The 20606-nt window shown below is 35.9% G+C and overlaps 1 protein-coding gene across 1 annotated transcript in view; it reads left to right on the top strand.

Moving 5' to 3' along the window:
* The window catches only part of CNTN5 (contactin 5), a 789484-nt gene that overhangs the window by 250691 nt on the left and 518187 nt on the right, over positions 1 to 20606 (top strand). Inside the window, exon 5 of the mRNA XM_006887326.1 lies at positions 18015 to 18117. Coding sequence (XP_006887388.1) covers positions 18015 to 18117 — 103 coding nt within the window. The remainder of the gene's footprint in view (positions 1 to 18014; positions 18118 to 20606) is intronic.

Genomic DNA, 20606 nt, shown 5'->3' with positions numbered 1-20606 from the left:
ATATATGAAGATGAATTACATTGGATCCATGTGTTGTCAAGGACATCTTTAAAGTGTTAAAGAGCAAAGATGTTGGTGAAGACTAAAGTCAACCTCATCAATGCCATGGTATTTTCAGTTGTTTCGTATTTATGTGTAATGAATGGACAATTAATAAGGAAAATGAAGAATTAATACTTTTGACTTGTGATGTTGGTAAGGAATAGTGAATAGACCGTGGACTGCCAAAATAACAAATCTGTCTTGGAGGTCGTGCAGTCAGGATGCCTCTTACAGGCAAGGATGGTAAAACTTGATATCACATACCTTGTCTAGGAGATGCTGACCAATGGAAAAAGACACTATGATAGAACAAGAATAGGATCTGCTAAAGAGAGGAAGAGTGTCAACAAGATGGTTTGATATAGTGATGACAACAATGGGCTTGAGAATGGTGGTGATTGTGATGATCACCAGGATAGGATAAGGTTCAGAGGTGGGTCATAGTTAACTCAATGGCACCTAACAACAAATTTGAACCACCTACCTGTCATTTAATAGCTCAGCAAGATCGTGCACATCACTTAACCACTCTAAACTGCAATCCCCTCTTTTTTTCCAAAGAAGTGATAACTGTGTCTCCTCTACAGTGTTTATAATATTTAAGTAACATTTTATTTCTTTTGCACACACCTAATGAAAGGTGTGCAGCAGGTGTTCAATCAAGATCTGTTCCTTCCTGCTTTACATGTAGAATCTTTAATGCACATAAAGCCCAAGATGGAACTGTAATAATCTACATTTCTCCTCTGGAAAAAGGTTGTCTTTTGAACTAAATCACACATAAAGCCTTTGAAATAAGAATCTGTAAAATAAAACATGTGGTGAACTGTTTACAGGGCAACGCTGAAGCTGGTGCGTTTAGTATCTCAAATGTGAGTGTTAACAGCAGGAACGCTGGCATTCTCAATGACAAGACTGCAGTGAAAAAAAACCCAATTTTTGAAGATTAAAGTGTAAAAATAAACTTTTAACAATAGCTTAAAACAAATCATTTGCTGCATGTTTTCCCAAAATTATGCAACCAAACAGTTTCTCAGCTTAGCTGGCGGAACTAATTCCTCAGGGATATTCTGAGTCCTTTCATTTCTTTGTGATTGCTTTCTTCATTGGTAGACGGCTATGGGTAAGAATGTCTTCTGGAAGGAGCAATTACTCTGAAAAATGTTAAAATTTTAGAAATTAAAACGTAAGCAGTTCAATGTTTCATGTCATTTAAAAAAAATAGAAGCTCACTCAAGTGAATCTAAATAAAGAGGTTATTGTGTATTGAGCCATTTCCCACAAAATTATATGTATGCTGGAGGCCTAATGTCTGGTGCTCGTGACCTTGCTTGGAAATAAGGTCTTTGGAGATATTACCAGCTGATTTAATGTGCACTCATACTGATTTGACTCATTGCCCTCCTGTAAGAACCAACTCATCACTGATGCTCCAGCAGGTTTTGGGAGATGGGAGTCACATGAGAAATGGTTACCCATCTTTCTCCAGCAAAACTGCTGGTGGATATGAACCACCAAAAGAGGCATTACCTTTAGATTAGCATCCCAACTCCCTACGGACTATGCCATCAGAGCTCCCAAGATGAACTAGGTTCTAATCCATTTTGAGTGGAGAGACAGAGAAATAGATGGAGAAAATTTGCAGCTTGGAGTATGAAAAAAATCTAGGACTATGAGATGCTTAAAAAGAAAAAGAATACACTCCTCTAAGAATTGTCATAGGGACTATGGTCCTGAATCCAGCCATATCACCTTCAAAACTGAGACAATAAATATCTATCATTTCAAGGAACCATTTTTGTTGCAGTTTAATTGATACAGCAACATTAAGAAGTTAGTTTAAGGTTTTTATTTCAGAAAGCAAATGCCATAAAAAAAGAAATTGCATATCAGAGGGTGAAAATCCAAGAATAAGGTCTGTTGTAGTATAGTGTTGAGTCGGATCCAGCCCATAGCTGACTCTCCAGTGGCTTTTCAGAGTCAATTAATCACATGAGAGGAGATTGTCCATCCTCCCATAGAGCAGCTGATGGATTTGAACTGAATACCTTTGGGATTGCAGTATAGCTTCTGCCACTAGGCCACCAGAGCTCCCTAAGAATACAGTCTATTGTGTACCATTGACTCACATCTGACCCATAGCTGACCCTCTGGTGGGTTTTCAGAGATAGTCTATCACATGAGAAGAGATTGCTTACACGGTCTCCCACAGAGCAGCTGTTGGATTTGAACTGCACACCTTGAGAACTGCAACGCAGATTCTTGCCAGAGTCTAGAGAGTTCAAATATTTTAGGAATTCAACAACAATTTATGGCTATTTCCTTTATTTGCTGCCAATAATGTTGTGATCTGACTTTAGTAAAACAACATTTTAGTTAGTTTGGTTTTATCCTTTATTTTTAATTTATAGTATTTATCTTCCAAATCAGCTGTCAGGGACCTCTCCAGAGTGCTGGAGATACAGTCTGATGGTCTGCGTCTGATACAGGCCATCGTCTTTGCTATCACTTGTTAGAGAGTTGGACAATGACTAAGGATGATAAAAGGAGAATTATGCCTTTGAGTTGTGGTGCTGGAGAACAGTATTGTCTATACCATGGACTGCTAGGAAAACAAACAGGTTTGTCCTGAAAAGGGTGAAACCAGGATGATCCTTGAAGGCAAGGATTCTGAATCTCCATCTGGCATAATTTGGGCATACATGTTGCAAAAGAGACTAGTTGTTGGAGAGGGACATCATTCTTGAAAGAGTGGAAGAACAGTGCAAGAGAGGAAGATCCTGGAGGAGATGAACTGACTCAGTTACTGGCATAATGGGAGGAAGCATGTCAGAAACAGTGGGGGTGGCTCAGGATAGAGCAGGGTTCAGAACTGTTGTACCGAGGGATCACTATGAGTCGCAAGTGACTAGGCAGCACATAACAACAACGACAACAATAACCTTCCAACTGGAGTGTATGTGTGTAGAAATTATTGTTGTTCAGTCCCATCAAGTCAGTTCTCACACAAAGCAAATCTGTTTGAACAGAATTAATCTACCTGATCCTGTGTCATCCTGGAACTCTCTGCTATGCTGGAGCCCATTGTATCAATCTATTTCAAGTGTCGTTTTCTGCTTTACCAACATAATATCTTTCTCTAAGGGATAACTTAGCATTGATAACATGCCTAAAGTATGTAAGAAAAGCCTTTTCATCCTTCAAAAAAACAATGTAGTTGTTCCTATTTCAAGATAGATTTGTTCTGTCTTTTGACAGTCCATTAATTCTATAAACTTTACCAATACTTCAATTCAGATGCATTTCTTTTTTTGGCCTTCCTTATCTATTGTCCAACTTTTCTATGCACCTGAGGTGATTGAAAACACCATGCCTTGGTCTGGAACAGTTTAATCTTTAAACTGACCTTCTTTTCTCTTTAGCACTGTGAAGAGATCTTTTGCAGATTTTCCCAGTGTGATATGTCCTTTGATTTCTTTACTACTGCTACCTGTTAGGAATAAAAGTAAAATTAAGTCTTAGGCAAATTTCAATTGAACTTGGATTTGAGTAATTGGTAGTTTCCTCCACAACTGACCCAGTCTTATTCTGATAGAAAATACTGAGATTCTTTACCATCTCTTTCTATAATTTTTCTTTAAATTTTATTTCTATGTATTACTACCAATGAGATCCAAATACACAGTTTCCACTTATGTTTTCTTTAAAGGTATTTAGGGGAAAAAATAAGTCTTCCAAATTGGTCTTCCAAAATTCTATTGTATGATCTTCAGTCTTGCTTCAATCACCAAGGTCATATTTTCCAAGCACCAATTCTTTGTTCTCAGCTTTGGAATTCTGACCTAAGTTGGTATAAATCAACTTGAATGAATGTTTGATTAATTTCAGATTGTAAGAGATGAGAGAAATCCTTAAGTTCCTCTTTGTCTTTAGTAGTTTGTGCCTGAATTTGAGTAATAGTCATGTTAACTAAAAGGAATTCCTTAAATATGTATGTACATTTCCCTGTCATTGACAGAATCGTACTTCACGGTAGATTTTAAAATGTGACTTTGATGAATAATGTGATGCTATTTCCTTTCAGACTACATTATTGTCTAATTTAAAATGGCTACTGTCAGTCCATATGTGCTCACTATTACCTAGATAGATGTCAATCTCTATTTTTTCCAGATTTTTTAAATTCAGACTTTGTACATTCCATTTACCAACTATTATTGGCTTTCTCCTCATTTTGACTTGTAATACACTGCCAAATGAAGGTGCTTAAATTTTCACTCAGTTCATACCATTAAGGGAGAATCTGCTTTCAGAGGGCTGCTTTTCTGAATTACGAGTTTTGCAACCCAAATGGCTTAACTTCCAGCACTATTTCCAACAATGCTCTAATGCTTATTCATAAAGCTTTTAATTGGCTCCTTATTTTGTAAGTGGACACTCAGACCTACTTCCTCATCTGCCTTCATCTAGGAGCTCTCCGATCCCTGGCCCAAACAAGAGACTCTGATATTATTTAAGTTCTGGTGGCAAATTTTACAGCACTTTGCAAGACCCAATATTTTAAACTGACAGGCAAGTGGTGGGTCTCTAGATTACTTCCTCATAACTTAGGTCTGCTCTGTCTTGACTGTCCCTCATTGTGCCTTGTTATAGCCTTTCTACTTCTTTAGCCATATTCCTATTCTGGATATGGGAATGTATGATTAATGTGTGTAATAAAGTGAGTAAAATCCACTGAGGCATTTTATTTTTACATTTTAGTGGAAAGACATATTCTTGAAGGCATAAATGTTTGAATGCATTGTATAAAAATTAACTTTCTGGGTAAACTACAATTGAAAAAGTACCAACTCTAATTAGTATGGAAGCTTCACATAATTAGAGATCTTCTAAAGTATTTTATTATCAAATTGAGCATTAAGTCACTTGAAACCATTAGATTTTTATCTTTATTTAATTGGAGTCATTCTTGTCATCCATTCATCACCATGGGCCCAATCACACTAGCTTTCAGGGGGGAAAAAAGATCTTCAACTGTCAGAATGAGGACCTTACCACTTTCAATGCCTAATACGCTGTTGTGATATAAATAGTGATACAAATTCTTAGTGGCATTGTGCAAAGGCCAAAGTTGTGAGGCTACCAAAACCCCATTTTATTATTTAAGAAAATGGTATAGGAAAGTTTTTCCTCTTACTACAGCTTTGGTGGCCTAGTGGCAAGAAGCCACACTGCAATCCCAAAGGCACATGGTTAGAGGCCATTAGCTGCTCCATGGAAGAAGAATGGACAATATCCAAACCTGTGATTACTGCCTCTGAACACCTGCTGGAAGGTCAGCTATGAGTCAGTTCTGAATCGATGGTACACAAAAAAACCCAATACCTGTATTTAATAAGAAACACATATACATCACAAAAATCAAAGTATTAAGTAATGTTCCCCCCAAAAAACAAATACAATACCATTACATGTTTAGTTGTAGTTGTTGTTGTGTGCCATGGAGTCATTACTGACCCACAGGTGACACTCCAGAGGGGTTTCAGAGACAGTGAATCGCAAGAGAGGAGATTGCCCATCCTTCTCCCATTGGGCAGCTGGTGGATTTGAAATGTTTGCCTTTGGGATTGCAGCACAGCTTCTTACCATTAGGCCACCAGAGCTCTAAAATTATGTATGCAAGCATGTTTATAGTCATGTAGATATAGACTCTAAAACTAAGTCATCTTATTCCTGGTGGCAAATTGCATAGCTTGTGCACTGCAAACCATAAAGTTGGTGATTGGAAACTACCAGTTTCTTTGAGAAGACAAATTCATGGTCTCTTCCCACTAAAATTATAACCTTAAGCCCTGTAGAGAGTTAGGGTCAACGTAATGACCTAGGTATTTATAGAGTAGAGTTTATGATGGTTTTTGTTTAAGGAAATTTGTGAACCAACCATCATATTTCTTTTCTAAAACCAAAAAGGAAAATTTATTTCTCACTCAAAATATTACACTCTTTGTTATAAAATTTTCTACATTTGTTTGTTTGAGCTTCTTGTTTTAATGCCTCAGAAAGTATTATGTTTGTGCAGGGGCAAAACCATAGTACTTTACTTAGCTCTAACATTCACAAACATTTTTTAAGTTGTTTATTCATAAGAATGAACCCTTGTATGATGGTAGAGATATTTGTGTATATTTCCCTAAATCACAATGGCAAAAGACAAAGTTTAGTTCAGTAATGAATAGAAAGGAATTAGAACATGAATCAGGTAGCATAGTCTTTCACTAACTCAAGGCATGCCTTTCTCTGGTGGTTCTAAGTTTACAGCATCTCCACAGGAGAAAGCTGTATAGTTTCCTCCTAGTGTGATTACAGCCTCAGAAACTGATGGAAGACCACTATGAGTTGGAACTATTTGACAAGAGTGAGTGAGTGAACCCACTGTCATCCAGTTCAACACATGTGACCTTCTATTAGGACTTCAATTTTATAAATCTTTATGGAAGCAGACTACCAAGTTTTCTTCCAGGAAACAGCTAATGGACTCAAAGCACTGTCCTCCTGTTTGGAAGTATAATGCCTTTCTTGAAGCTTAGAATTGGGAGAAAGATCTATTCATTTAAATTATTTACAGAATAAATATATGTAGATATATAATCATAATGGGACATTTCTTTCATTATGGGATATTTCTTTGAAGACAATAGAAATCATTTATTTCCTCTTTCAGGAAAACCTTCAAGCTTTTTATTTACATAACAATGACTTAGCTCAAAAAAGTATGTTTTAAAATGATATATGTTGTTTGAGGTGAGAAAATATGTTGTCTATCTGTCTTATAAAATTACTACTTATCATTGACTTCTTGTTGTTGTTATGTGCTGTCAAGTCACCTGTGACTCATAAACAACCCTGTATACAATAGCTCTGAAGCTTGCCCTGTCCTAAGCCAGTCTCACTGTCTGTAATACACTTACCTCCATTGCCCCAGTTACAGTATCAGTCCATCTCATTCAAGGTCTTCTTCTCCTGCACTGTTCCTTCACCCTCCCTTCTCCAAAGACACATGGCCAAAGTATGTGAGACAGAGTTTCAAAATCCTAGCCTCCAAGGAGAAATTTGGTTTCACTCTCTCAAAGACAGAATTATTTGTTTTCTTGGTGGTCTGTGATATGTTCAAGACTCTTCTCTGGCACCTTAACTGAAAGGCATCAATTATCCTTCTGTCATCCTTAGTCATTGTCTAGCTCTCTGATGCATAACAAATAAGTGTGAAAACCATGGCCTGGATCAGTGTCACCTTAGTCACTAGATTGACATCATTGTTTCTCAGTACTCTGGAGAGGTCCCTGACAACAGATTGTCCTAGTGCAATTTCGTCTTTTCATTTCCTGACTGCTGGTGCCAAAAATGTTGATTGTGGAGCCAAACATGCTATAATTGTTAACAACCTCAATCTCTTCTTCATTTATCATGTTGTTGTTGTTATGTGCCATCGAGTCACCTGCGACTCATAGCGACCCTATGTCATAGTGATGACAAGGTTAGCCACACTTTGTTGTTATCCACACACTCAAATGCCTGTCCTCATGACTCATTAGAAAACTAAAAATAATAAGTTATCAAAATGCTTTTCTAAATAATTACCATTTCCAAATGTTATACATTTTATTTTTATTTTAATGTACTGACCAAAGAGGGATACAAATTAAAAAAAAAAAAAAAGAGTGATATGTTGATGGACAATATATGTTTCCCAACATATAACCTCATTACTTAACTCAGAAAAACATTAACCTTCTTATTTACACATAAAAGAACTTATCCAGAGAAATCCTGTTGCTGGTTCAAAGTGTTCTAACAGAGGTGAGATATACCATCATTTCATCTTTTATGGATTAAATTGTGAACCCCCAAAATGTATGTCATTTTTTTCTGGGCTACAGCTCTGCATATTTTGTAATTATTTTCCATATTGTAAGCTTGTATAATATGTATTGTAAATTATAATTTCTCTGATGTTCATGAGGCAGAAATAGAGTCAGTTATCTAATTAGAAAATATGCAATCTACAGGATTAGATTATTTATTGGATGAATCTGTTGAGATATAAAAGAGATTTTTAGAAGTCAGCAGAGATCATAACTATCTCCTACCACCAAAAAACAAGATCAGAGTCCCAAATCTGTTCACCTCCTAGCCCCCAGGGGAGATTAGTGACAAGACACATGGAGATCTCCAAGGAACCCTGAGTGCACAGATCCTGAAGGAAGACAAGGTTCTTATCCTAGAGCCAACATAGAGAGAAAGCCTCTCCCCAGAGACAAAAGTCTTGAATTTTAATTTCTAACATTCTAAACTGTGAGAGAATAAACTTATTTTTGTGGTAGCCATACACTTGTGTTATTTCTGTTAAAGCAAAACTAGCTAACTAAGATGATCTCTACAATACTCTGAGTAAAATAAACACAGTGTCATGCCACATCTCTAGGTAGAATATCATTTAGCCATAACCTTTCATTCCTATTTTCATTTACAAAATCATTATAATTGTTATCCTTTATTTGCCCTTTCATTTATTTACCTGGAAGCCTCATAGCAAAATGTGTTTTTATTTAGCTTCTAAAAAAAAACTGCAAGACAAATAATTACAAGTGAAGCACTTCTTGAAATTCAAGAACAGTGAAATATGAGCCTGTAAGACAGAGTAGATCTTCTTTCTTAAAGTTTCAAAAGCTATCTTTATAATGGACATTGTCACATTTGTCTTCAGTGGTGTGACTAGTGGGTACAAATCACCATCTTTTACATTAACAGCTGAACATTTAATCACTGTGCCAAGAAGGCTTCCTGCTGGTCCATCCACACTAAATAGAATTCACTCTTCTGATGGGACCAGTTAGCAAAGGTTGAAATAGACTTATAAGTCATACTTATTTAATTTTTTTCAGGTATTTAGTCTCAAACTCATTGCTGTCCTGACAGTTCTCACTCAGAAACACCTTCCATCAGGTTTCTAAGGCTGTAGTTAAAGCACAAAGAGATTGCCCATCTTTCTTTGAGGAACCTCTTGTGAATTGGAACCTTTTGAGACATCAACCTCTGGTTTAGCAATGCAGCTCACAGTGACTACCCCACATAACTCCTCTATATATCTTTACTACACTGTGAATCTAAGAATGTCAAGCAACATGATAAAATCAAAGTCAAAGTGGGTTCAAATTTGAATTTCAAATTATCCAGAAAGAAATGTAGAAAGCAGGCAACTGAGAGTTTGGCCCTCAATGAGATAGATTAAGAAATGACTACCGAAAAGAGCTTGAGTGTGACAGAAATTGTGAGAATGATGCTGGTTAAATTAAGGTTCAGATTTATCATCTGTAGGGTTGCTGTGCCTCATCGCCAACTTGATGGTACCCGTAAACAACAATAACTGCCTTGGTTTTTACTTCTATATAGAACCTAACCTAAGACATTGTATTGTCTCATTCAGATTATATTCTGTTCAACTCATAAATATTCTCATGTATTCAAGAGATGATATATCAGTGTTGCTATAAAATGTGGGATATACAGGTGTTCAAGAAATCTTGAAAGCAATGACCTTGATCTATGTGTGTATACAATCTACTATTAATTCTCATCAAAATGGAAATTATAAAATTTAAAAAAAAATACCCAGAGAAAAGTTTTCATCTATTTCCCACCTCTAATGATGGTATATCACTGTGCTTGGTGTTATATCTTTTATCTTTAAATTTTAGTAAGTTTTACAGAGTTTTATGAAGCCAGTGGTTCCCTGTTCCATCACACACTTGGAGAAATACTGTTCTTACATTGCTTTTCACTTAAGGAAAAACACCTTAGCTTTGTTAGTAATTGGAATAAATAAGAAAATTAACAACCATGAAGACACAGAAGGAGACTAATGGGTTCTCAGCTGGAAGATCTCCTGTTTAGTAGGAATTAAGGTAATTTGAGGTCATTTTCCAATAACAAGTAATTCTAAAATAGGACAGGCTAGTGAACCAGGAGGAATAGGCATGAGAAAGAGGTAGAGACACATTAAAGTGTCTCATGAGTGATAGTCTGCTTAATAGTAGGAGTAATCAAAGGATCTTCCTTGACTGAAGAGACAAGCCCAATGTTATATCTCTGTGAGTCTTATGGTCCAATCTTCCTTTCAGTATCAATGCCTGCCCAACAAAAGAAATCAAAATCTAATGTTCGTACAAATTGAGATGTTTAAAACTGTAGCTGAAATAAGCCAAGCAGCCATGGCAGACAATCAGTGATTGATGTAGCACATATGATATGGTTGGACTGTTAAATTCTGTGCATGAAATTTCTCAGCAAAGCGATGGCAAAAAATAGCTCTGGACTTGAGGCCAGAAAAGCCCTATTTTTACCTCAACTCTGCCATAAAACTTTCTGTAGGGACTTTGGGAAGTTATTAATGTCTGACTCTCAGTTCTTTAAACTTTAGAGAAAAAATTTGAAGCTTCAACTTTTACGGAATCAGATTTGTAGTGACCATCCATGGGTGTTCAAAACTGTAAATCCTAAGGGGGAGAGAACGCTCATCTTTCTCCCTCAGACCTGTTGGTGAATTTAAACTGCTGGAGTTGAGCAAACTTTGGGTGACCAGCACAACTCCCTACAGAAGAGGTCACTAGAGCTTTCACTTTATAATAAAGGCTAATCTGATAAAGCCAATGTTAGATATAATAATTTCTTGACATGTGAAACAAAATTTAATCCTTGAAAATAGTTACTTAGCTTTTTTCACCTGTTCTTATGTAGACAGAGTGGAAAACAAAACAAAATGAAAAAACCTCACAGTTGTACAGTTATATAATTCCTTGGAGCATAAATGAATAAATAAAGTTTGAAACTCCAGAAAACTTTAAATTTCACTTTGATATCTACTGTATATATTCACAAACTCTTGGACTCTGGAGTGAGTCTTTGCATAATACGTAGCATTTAGGGGACACCAGAAGCATCTACCTAAGAAAAAAACTACTGGTTCCTACAAAGGATCCTAAGTTATCCTCTGAGCCATTCTTCAAGATCAAAGCTAGGTAAGAGCGCATTTGTTCAATTCACAAACGGTGAGAAAAGAGAGAATATATAAGCATAACTGATATTAGAGACTTCCATTGATATTTTCATATTATTTTGAGGTTGAGGAGCTCTGTAACTTAGTGGTAAGGAGTTTTGCTGCCAACCCAAAGGCACACAGTTCAAACCCGCCATTTGTTCCCTAGAGACAGATGGTGAATCTCCTGGGCAAGTTACTTTCTCTGAAATCCCACTGGAGAGTCACTTATGCATCAGTTCCAACTTGGCAGTGCATAACAATAAATCTATGTTTTGAGAGGTTATAAATGGTGTTTAATTATAATTCTTTGAAAAATAAATAATAAAATAGTAATATACGAGTGGTTCAAAAATAAATATTAAGAAGAATGAATAAAAAAATTACTGGACCTTTGGAGATCAGATTAATTTTTATAATAGCTCTTTTACAATTATAAAATATTATGTAGGTATATTTTAAAAAATTCAACCCAATTTCTGCTCTCTATATATTTTGTAGAACTTGCAGATACCCATGCAAGTAAGGACTAAAGATTAAGAAACTCCATACTGAATCATATATTATTTAATTGTCAAATCACTGGACAAGCAAAGAACAAGAATACTATAGAAATAACAGGAGTGGACAAGATCATAGCTGGCTTTGAAGACCGTACCTGGTGGAAAGCTGTAGGCAGCCACTGAGCAGAATGTAATATGGTTTTGTTAGGAAAGAAAAAAAGAGGATAGTTTTAGTAAATGTCAATTATTGAATCAAGTCAGCTGAGTTTGTAGGTATCACTAAGCAAACAAATGCTGCTAGTCAGGAGAATTGGTTAGCTGTGGAGATTTGGTAGCCTAGTTGTAAGGTGTTGCTCTCTCAGCCCAAAGACACATAGTTCAAATCCACTGATTCACAATAGGAGAAAGTGGGTAATCTCCTTCCACATGATTTATAGCCATTGAAAACATACTGTTGGGTCAGTTATAAGTCAATTCTAACTTGACAGTACATAAAAAATATAGAAAAAGAAGACTTCAAAAGAAAAAAAGTGAAAGAAGGTGAGTTAGAGAAAAAAGAGAAAGGAACTTATTAAGCATCTGCTTTGAATGATGTTGTCATACTGCCCACTTGATTCACTGTTTATTATCTCCTTCACCCATGCACCAATCAAGAGAGTTAACCAGTTTATTATTTTAAAAGGAATTCCTTTTTATCCTTTTAGTTGATTGATTGGAAAAATAAATCCCAGATATCGCCAACCTGTGAAAGGTAATTTTGCCTGACCATTTAGTAAAAAACTCTCCTGAAGCCAAATCTTTGGTGAAATCTTCAGTGATACTTCCCTTATAGTGATTGCTTGGGAAGAAAAAATAACACAAAAGGAAAAACAAACTTCTTGTTCTGTGAACTTAAAATATTTCTATTAAAAGTTCACATTTGTCCTTCTCTTCTCAAATGTCACCTTCTTCATACCAGTGTAACCTTTTCTCCACTTGAAGTGCCACTGCAAGTTATGTTCAGACCTTTCAGCATTTATATTATTGTTTGAATTTCTTCTTTATTCACCTCTTTTCTTATGCATATTCACAAAGGAATTATACATATAATCAGTTATGCACATGGACCTACATATGACTATATCCTCATATACTTTGGTACATCTTAAACGTACATACTAGTTTCTTAGGGAAGCATCTGTGTTCTATACATGTTCATAGCTCCATAGCTGCTTGATAGCAATAGCAACAGAATCAGCCAGCACCTTAAGTTTGTGCCTTGGTTTGACTGTTCCATCTACCTCCTGACTTCAATTGTTTCCTCTAAATGATTGCATTAGGGGGCTCCAGTGGCTAAATTGTAAGGCATTGTGCTGCCAACCTCAAGGTAAATGGTTCAAATCTACCTTCTGCTCTGTGGAAGAAATATGGACTACACTTTTATCCCCAGGATCCCATCTGAGTACCAATTTCTGTCAGTTAATTGTTGCTTGACTTTTTCCATTAATGTCTTTTCAGACCTTCATTACTTCTGCCTAATTATATTGAAAAGACAGTGTAGTTGATTCATCTGTTGCTGTTTAATTCCAGGTTATACACCTGAACATAATACAATTTGACTATTCAGAACTTCCAATTGTTCCAAAATGCATATTCATTAAAGTCTGAATGCTTCAATTGATAATCAATGCCTTTTATTCTTTGGCCTTTATCATTTTCCAGCATACTTTTTGAACAAAACCTCTTTGTTTGACTTTGTTTTTATCATCTCATTTTCTTCTTTTCCCTTGTTTCTCAAATTAGTATTATTATTACAGTATCAATTAAAACAATATTGCCTTCAATAAATCTCAGTAATTTCTGTAACGATTGCCTTTTATTTTCATGTGCCCATAATATTTTATGGATATCTCATTCATTACATGTAATATTATTACATTGAAATTGTCAGTTATTTCATTTCACGTGAATCCTCAATCAACATCCATAATAGCAACAGTCAATAAATCAAATGTTGTTAGGGACTTCTCCAAAGTACTAAAAAAGCAAAGATATCAGTTTGAAGACTATGATGCCTCTGACGAAAGTTGTGATATTTTCAATTCCTTAATATGCACTTGAATGTTGGAAAATGAAAAGAATAACAGGAATATAGTCAATGACTTAGAAATGTAGCATTGGTAAATAGTTTTGATAGACAATAAAATTCCAAAAGAACAAACAAATCTGTCTTGAAGAAAATGCAATCAGGGTGATCTTTATAAAGAAGGATGGTTAAGCTTTGACCATGTTGTCAGGAAAGAATAGTTCTTCTGGAAAAACCAAAAATGATGTTCGAGGTCAACAAAAGAGGTAGATCCTCAATAAGATGGATTGACACCATGAATTAACAATGGACTTGAACATGCTGGTGATAAGAAAGATGGTGAAAGGGAGAGCAATTTTAATCTGCTTTTTACAGTGTCACGATGAGTTATAATCGTAGACTTGATGGTGCCTAAAACAACAGTAATTGAGCTCTCATCACTTCCTATCTTCTCAATGCTTGAGGATACACTATTTCTCTCCTTCAGAAAGGAAAGAGACCCTAAATAATGAAAGCACTGTTGAAAAAGAAAAGCCAATATGAGACATCATACTTCTTGACTTCAAAACTTACTACACAATCATAGTAGTCAATACATCATAGTACTGGCACATCAATAGACTCATAGATCAATGGAATAGAATTGAGGACCCAGAAATCAACCAATTTACCTTTCATCAACTTACTCTGACAAGGAAACTAAATCAATTAATTGGGAAAATGACAGACTTTTTTTTTAAGTCCTCACAATAGTGATTTTATTAAATTAGTTGCTTTAATGACAGACTTTTTAAAAAACTGTGTTAACAAAATTGGACAGCCATCTGCAGAAAACTGAATATCCATAACCCTTACCATCCACAAAACCAATTCAAGGCAAATCAAAGATTTAGGAGTAAAACTAGAAATTATAAAGTTGATCAGAGGAAAAAAAATAAGTATTAATTTAGAAGAATTGATATATGGTATGAATGTCTTTCAAGCATAAATAAACCCGATAAACTAGGAGATTATAAAATAGATGAATGGAGCATTCTTAAAATGAAATTCTTCTGTCTATATATAAAAAATTTTCAAGAGAGTTTAAAGGAAAGCCACAAACTAGGAAAAATATTTGGCAATAACATATCTGACAAGGTACAAGAAATCAATAAGAAAAATAAGAATATCAATAAGAAAAATACAAAGAGATGGATCCCAAAATGGTTAGAAAAGATGCATAGAAGTTTCTGCAAAGAAAGTCAGATGGCAGACAACACATAAAATTGTTCAAAATTACTAGCAATTAGAGAGATGCAAATCAAACAACAGTGAGATATCTTCTCATCCTAGCAACAGCAGCAATGTTCTATAGAGCAGCAAGGGTGTGAAGAGATTGGAACTCTCGCACAATGTTAGTGGGAATATAAAAGGGTACAACCACTATGGAGGGGAGTTTGGTGCATCCTCAAAAAGTTGAAAATAGAAATATTATTTTACTCAGTTATTCTTCTACTGTTCTGCATACAGCTTGAAAAGGTATGGACACAGGACACATCTGCTGGTGCACACCGTTCCCAATTTTGAACCATGCAGTGTTTCCTTGCTCTGTTCTGACGACTGCCTCTTGGACCAAGTATAGGTTTCTCATTAGCAGGATCAAGTGTTCTGGGATTCCCATTCTACTCAGAGTCAGCCACAATTTGATATGGTTCACACAGTCAAACACCTTAAAACTCTTGGCACCGTTAGCCAGGAAATTAAAAAGACATATTGTGATGGGAAAGTCTGCTATTAGGGACCTCTCCAAAGTACTGAAGAGCAATTTTGTCTCTCTGGAGACTAAGGTGTGTCTGATACAGGCCATGGTCTTTGCAATCTCTTGTTATGCATCAAAGAGTTAGACAATGACTAGGGAGGATTGATGCCTTTGAGCTCTGCTGCTGGAGAAGAGTGTAGAGGGTACCATGGACTGCTAGGAAAACAAACAGATTCATCCTGGAGAGGGTTAAACCAGGTGCCTCCTTGGAGGCAAGGATTCTGAGGCTTCGTCTAACATACTTTGGGCATGTTGTAAGGAAAGACCGGTCCTTGGAGAGGGACATCATGCTTGAGGGTGGAAGGACAATGCAGGCGAGGAAGGCCCTTTATGAGGTGGATTGATTCAGTGACTGGGGTAATCAGGATGGGTGTGTCAGAGACAGTGTGATTAGCATAAGACAGAGCAGAGTTTAGGGCTGTTGCACATAGGGTCACTATGAGTCGCCAGTGACTCGATGGCGCATAACAACATTCTTCTACTGGGAATATACCCCAGAGAAGACAGAGCTGCAACATTAACAGCTATTATACCCAACCATGTTTATCACAACATTATTCACAAAAGAGAAGGAAGCATTATTTTACAAGAAGATGGAAACAGATCAAGTGCCCATCAACAATATGTTGCATTGAGAAACTATCCTTCACACAAAGAAATATTTAGCAGTATAGAACAACCTATACTTGGAGCAAGAGGAAGTCATCAGAACAGAGCAAGGAAACAAAGCACGATTTAAAATTAGGAAAGAAGTATGTCAGGGACTTGTTCTATCTCCATACCTTTCCAATCTATATGAGAACAGATCATTTGAGAGGCTGGACTTTATGGATTGAAGGAAAACTTGTCAACAACCTGCACCATTCAGCTGATACAACCTTGCTAGCTGAAATTCAATAGGACTTGAAGTGTTTGCTGCAGAAAGTCAAGAACTGTGCTCTTTTATAAGAATTGAAGCCAAATGTTGAAAAAACAGATTCTCAACATGGGCCAATTGGCAGCACCATGATGGATGGCCAGGAGATTGAGATTGATAATAATTAATAATGTGTTTGGCTCCACAATCAACACTCTTGGCACTAGGAGTCAGGAAATCAAAAGATTAATTGCATTGGGGAAGGTGGCTGTCAGAAACCTCTCTAGGGTGCTAAAGAGCAAGTATGTCAGTCTAGAGACTAAGGTGTGCCTGATTCAGGTAATGCTCTTAGCAGTTATGTGTTTTGTATCAGAGAACTGAAGAATGACTACAGATGACAAAAAAGAATTGATGCCTTTGAGTTGTGATACTGGAGAAGACTGTTGAACATAATAGGCACAGCCAGGAGGAAAAAAAAAGAACTCTGTCTTGGAGAGGGTGAAATCAAGTTTCTCCTTGGAAACAAGGATTTTGAATCTCTGTCTCACATATTTTGGGCACATGGCTGGAACAGACTAGATCTTGGAGAAGGACATTGTGCTTAGAAGGGTGAACAGACATCACAGGAGAGGAAGACCTCAGTGATGGGTTGATATGATAACTGGGATGACTGGCTCAGGTTAGGGTAGGCTATGAGTTGCGGGTGACCTGATGGCACATAACAACAACATAGATAAAACAATGGACTTTTAAAGCACTACATACATGGACAAATCTGGAAGAACTATGCTGAGTGAATTATCTCAGTCACAAATGCACAAATATTGTACAAGTCCACTATTGTAATAATAGAAGTGACACAAAGAGAGAGAGAAGAACAGATAAGAATGAGTGACTAATAAACATGACACTGGAATGGGCAAGAGAAAGGGCAATTTGGAAGGAATGGACAATTAGAAAGTATGTATATGAAAAAAGCCTGGAACAAGACAAGCATTAAAAAAGGAAATCACAGGAATGGCAGGGAGGAAAATGTGCAAGGACAAATGGGTGAAAACCAATCTATTTTTCAACTTTCACTAAAATAATTTTAAAAAACTTGAAAGAAGTATTAATTGTGAGCACAGTACATGACTTCTTTAAGTAATTCTTGCAGTATCTATAATTGTGAGTTGCATGTTATAATAATGTAATAAATATGTTGATTTAACAAATAGATATTAATTTATTTGGCAATGATTATGGAAGTATCATTATTTTGTTTGAGCTTATTGTTTTATTTTTTAAATCAAATGATTGTTTATCTTGGGAAAGCTCTTAGTTTGTTGTGTTTTGGTTTTTTGTTTGTTTTGTTTTTCTTTTCCTTTAGGGAATAATCAGTAGATCAGGTACCAGGATTGGTTAAACTTTCAAGATTTATCGCATTAAATTATATTGATCAGATATGCAATACATCCCTTAGGAGAAGGTTAAGATTTCATCACAATGAATAAACTGAATTGTATTTCTTATTTTAATGCATTGAAAAATTTAGTCATCATCAAACAGACATTAAGAAATAAACTCTATTGATTTTCAGTGTAGCATTTTTTTAGAACTGGTAAAAAATTATGGCATTCATTTTAGGTTTAAAGACTTTTTTTTAAATTATTTCCCAGGTGTAATGGGAGAATATGAGCCGAAAATTGAGGTCCATTTTCCTTTCATTGTTACTGCTGCTAAGGGAACAACTGTTAAGATGGAGTGTTTTGCACTGGGCAAGTAAGTACATAGTCTTCCATAATTAGTTGCAATTGTTTATTAAAAAGTAACCCATCTTATTTTTGGGTCATTTAACTTGATATATTTCATGTTCGCAAACCTCTTGTTGTATATTTCTTTTTAAAATAAAGGTAAATGAAAATTCATTAAGTAATCAACTACAGCTACTTCCTAGGCTTTTTATGAAAAATTCTGCATCTTATTTTGGTACTTTAAATCAAATAAATCTCTAAATGGGGAGGCGGGGGAAGAGCTTTAAATCTCTCTGTTTGTCTTAGAATTTAAGCCTCACTTCCAAACTTCAGTCTACAATGGGAAAAATGAAAGATAAAAAGATGTAGTACTGTATATTCCTCAAGGCTAGGATGTAAATTCTGACAAGATACAGTGACACATGATCTAAAAATTTTAAGAATAATAGTTACTTGGAGCCTATCTGCAGTGAGCCTATTTGTTACTTCACTATCATCTGAAATAATGATAAAAAGATAAAACTATCTGTCAATATACACAATACATAGTCATTCTCTAAATCAGAAAGATGATTTCTATTATGTGATAATGCCTAGTATATTTAATGATTCTCTTTAGGAAAGCTTAAATTCCATGATTGTAGTAATTTTTCATTGATGATTGCAATGTGGATACTCAGGGTGGAAGGAAAAGGGAGATTTTGATTATATTTGATTACAGTATTGTGATTGATTTTAAACAGAATTGTTATTTTTAGGGTAAGACCTAAAGGTCCTTTCTAGACTCTATAATTATAATTTGCATATATGTATCTGTTTCAGAGTTCTAATTATATGAATTCGGTTGTGAGATAGCTCTCACAGCATAACAATAAAATAGTTGGGGATAAAATGCATGCTACATAAACAAGCTTATTAAAGTGCATCTATCTATGAGTGAGGGAAATATTTGTAAATATGAGAACTTCAGCCTGTAATTGGAAGTTTAGCAGAGTAACCTAGTAAGTGCTGAATTTTCTTATTTCAAGACGAATTAAAGCAACACATGTATGTAACTCGCTTCAAATCTACAAAAGCATCACACTAGACTAAAAGTGTAATAGATTATATAGGCCAGGAAAACAAACAGATTCATCTTGGAGAGGATTAAACCAAGCTACTCCTTGGAGGCAAGGATTCTGGGGCTTCGTCTGACATACTTTGGACATGTTGCCAGGAGGGACGGGTCCTTGGAGAGGGACATCATGCTTGGGAGGGTGGAGGGACAGTGCAGGAGGGGAAGACCCTCTATGAGATGGATTGATTCGGTGACTGGGGTAATCGGGATGGGTGTGTCAGAGGCGGTGCGGTTGGCGCAGGATAGAGCAGGGTTTAGGGCTCTTGTGCATAGGGTCGCTATGAGTCGCAAACGACTCGACGGCACATAACAACAACAACAACAACATCTTTTAACCAAAAGATGTCTGTATGTACAAATACATTTCAAGAACTTAAAATTTATTTGGTTGATACTCGAGCGAAAATAAAATTCATTACTATCTAGTCAACTCCAGCTCATAGAGATGCTACAGGACAGAAAAGACTTGTCTCCTAAGGTTTAGATGTCTCTAAATTTTACAGAGGGCAGGCTGTTTGGTCTTTTTTTTGGAAAGCAATTTTTACTACATGCCTTTGAATCAGAACTGATTCTCAGCTGACTTTACAGAGGGCTTTCAGAGGCAGTAAATCACAAGGGAGGAGACTACCCATCCTCCATCCTGCAGAACAGCTGTTGGATTCCAGGTTGGCTTTAAGTGGGCAGCAGAGCTCCTTACTTAATAATCTATGAGAGTTCCTGATCTGTTCAACTCACCCACTTTTTTATTGGTTACTAGTATGCTTTTAATCACTACACCATCAGGACACATAAGATAAAAGTTAAATGTATCAGACTTCATAATCCTGTACAGGTTTTTATTTCATATGGCCACATTGTGGTGTGACATATGTCTAAGGACTGTCCCAAATAAAAAGTTCAAATCTGACCAAATCTTGGTCCAATGCCTAATATTTTAGTATATCCTATAGCTAATTAACTCTTTAATGCCAGCTTTCCTACAAAGCCCCAAACAAAGTAAGGCTATATTGTGAAACAAATTAGAGAATTTGAATTATATAGGAATAAAATTATTATATGATATTTCCCTAGGCAGATTTATTTAATAAGTCAGTTGTGTTTGCTTTTGAAAACCTTGAAACATGCTTAGTAAATGAATCCTCATAATTCCTTTGAAGCTAGATAATATCCAATAGTCAAATAATTTCTCTTCCTTTCTGAATGTTTTCTATTTCTTCAACTTTTCTACTTCACTCTCACGCCAACAAAGAGCATAAAGATGACAGACAACGTCAGTCAAAATATTCTGTTATTTTTCTCTACGAAATGTTGCATTTTTTGTTTAAAGTCATGGAGGAGAACTACCTGGCATCCTGGTTCAAGTAAACAAAACTAAAGAAATAAAATCAATATATTCATTC

The sequence above is a fragment of the Elephantulus edwardii genome, unplaced genomic scaffold (genome assembly GCF_000299155.1).
Source record: "Elephantulus edwardii isolate Elephantulus edwardi_28Jun2011 unplaced genomic scaffold, EleEdw1.0 scaffold00056, whole genome shotgun sequence".
Lineage (NCBI taxonomy): Eukaryota > Metazoa > Chordata > Mammalia > Macroscelidea > Macroscelididae > Elephantulus > Elephantulus edwardii.
Note: the sequence above shows the minus strand (reverse complement) of the source record. Positions and strands in the feature narration are given on the sequence as shown.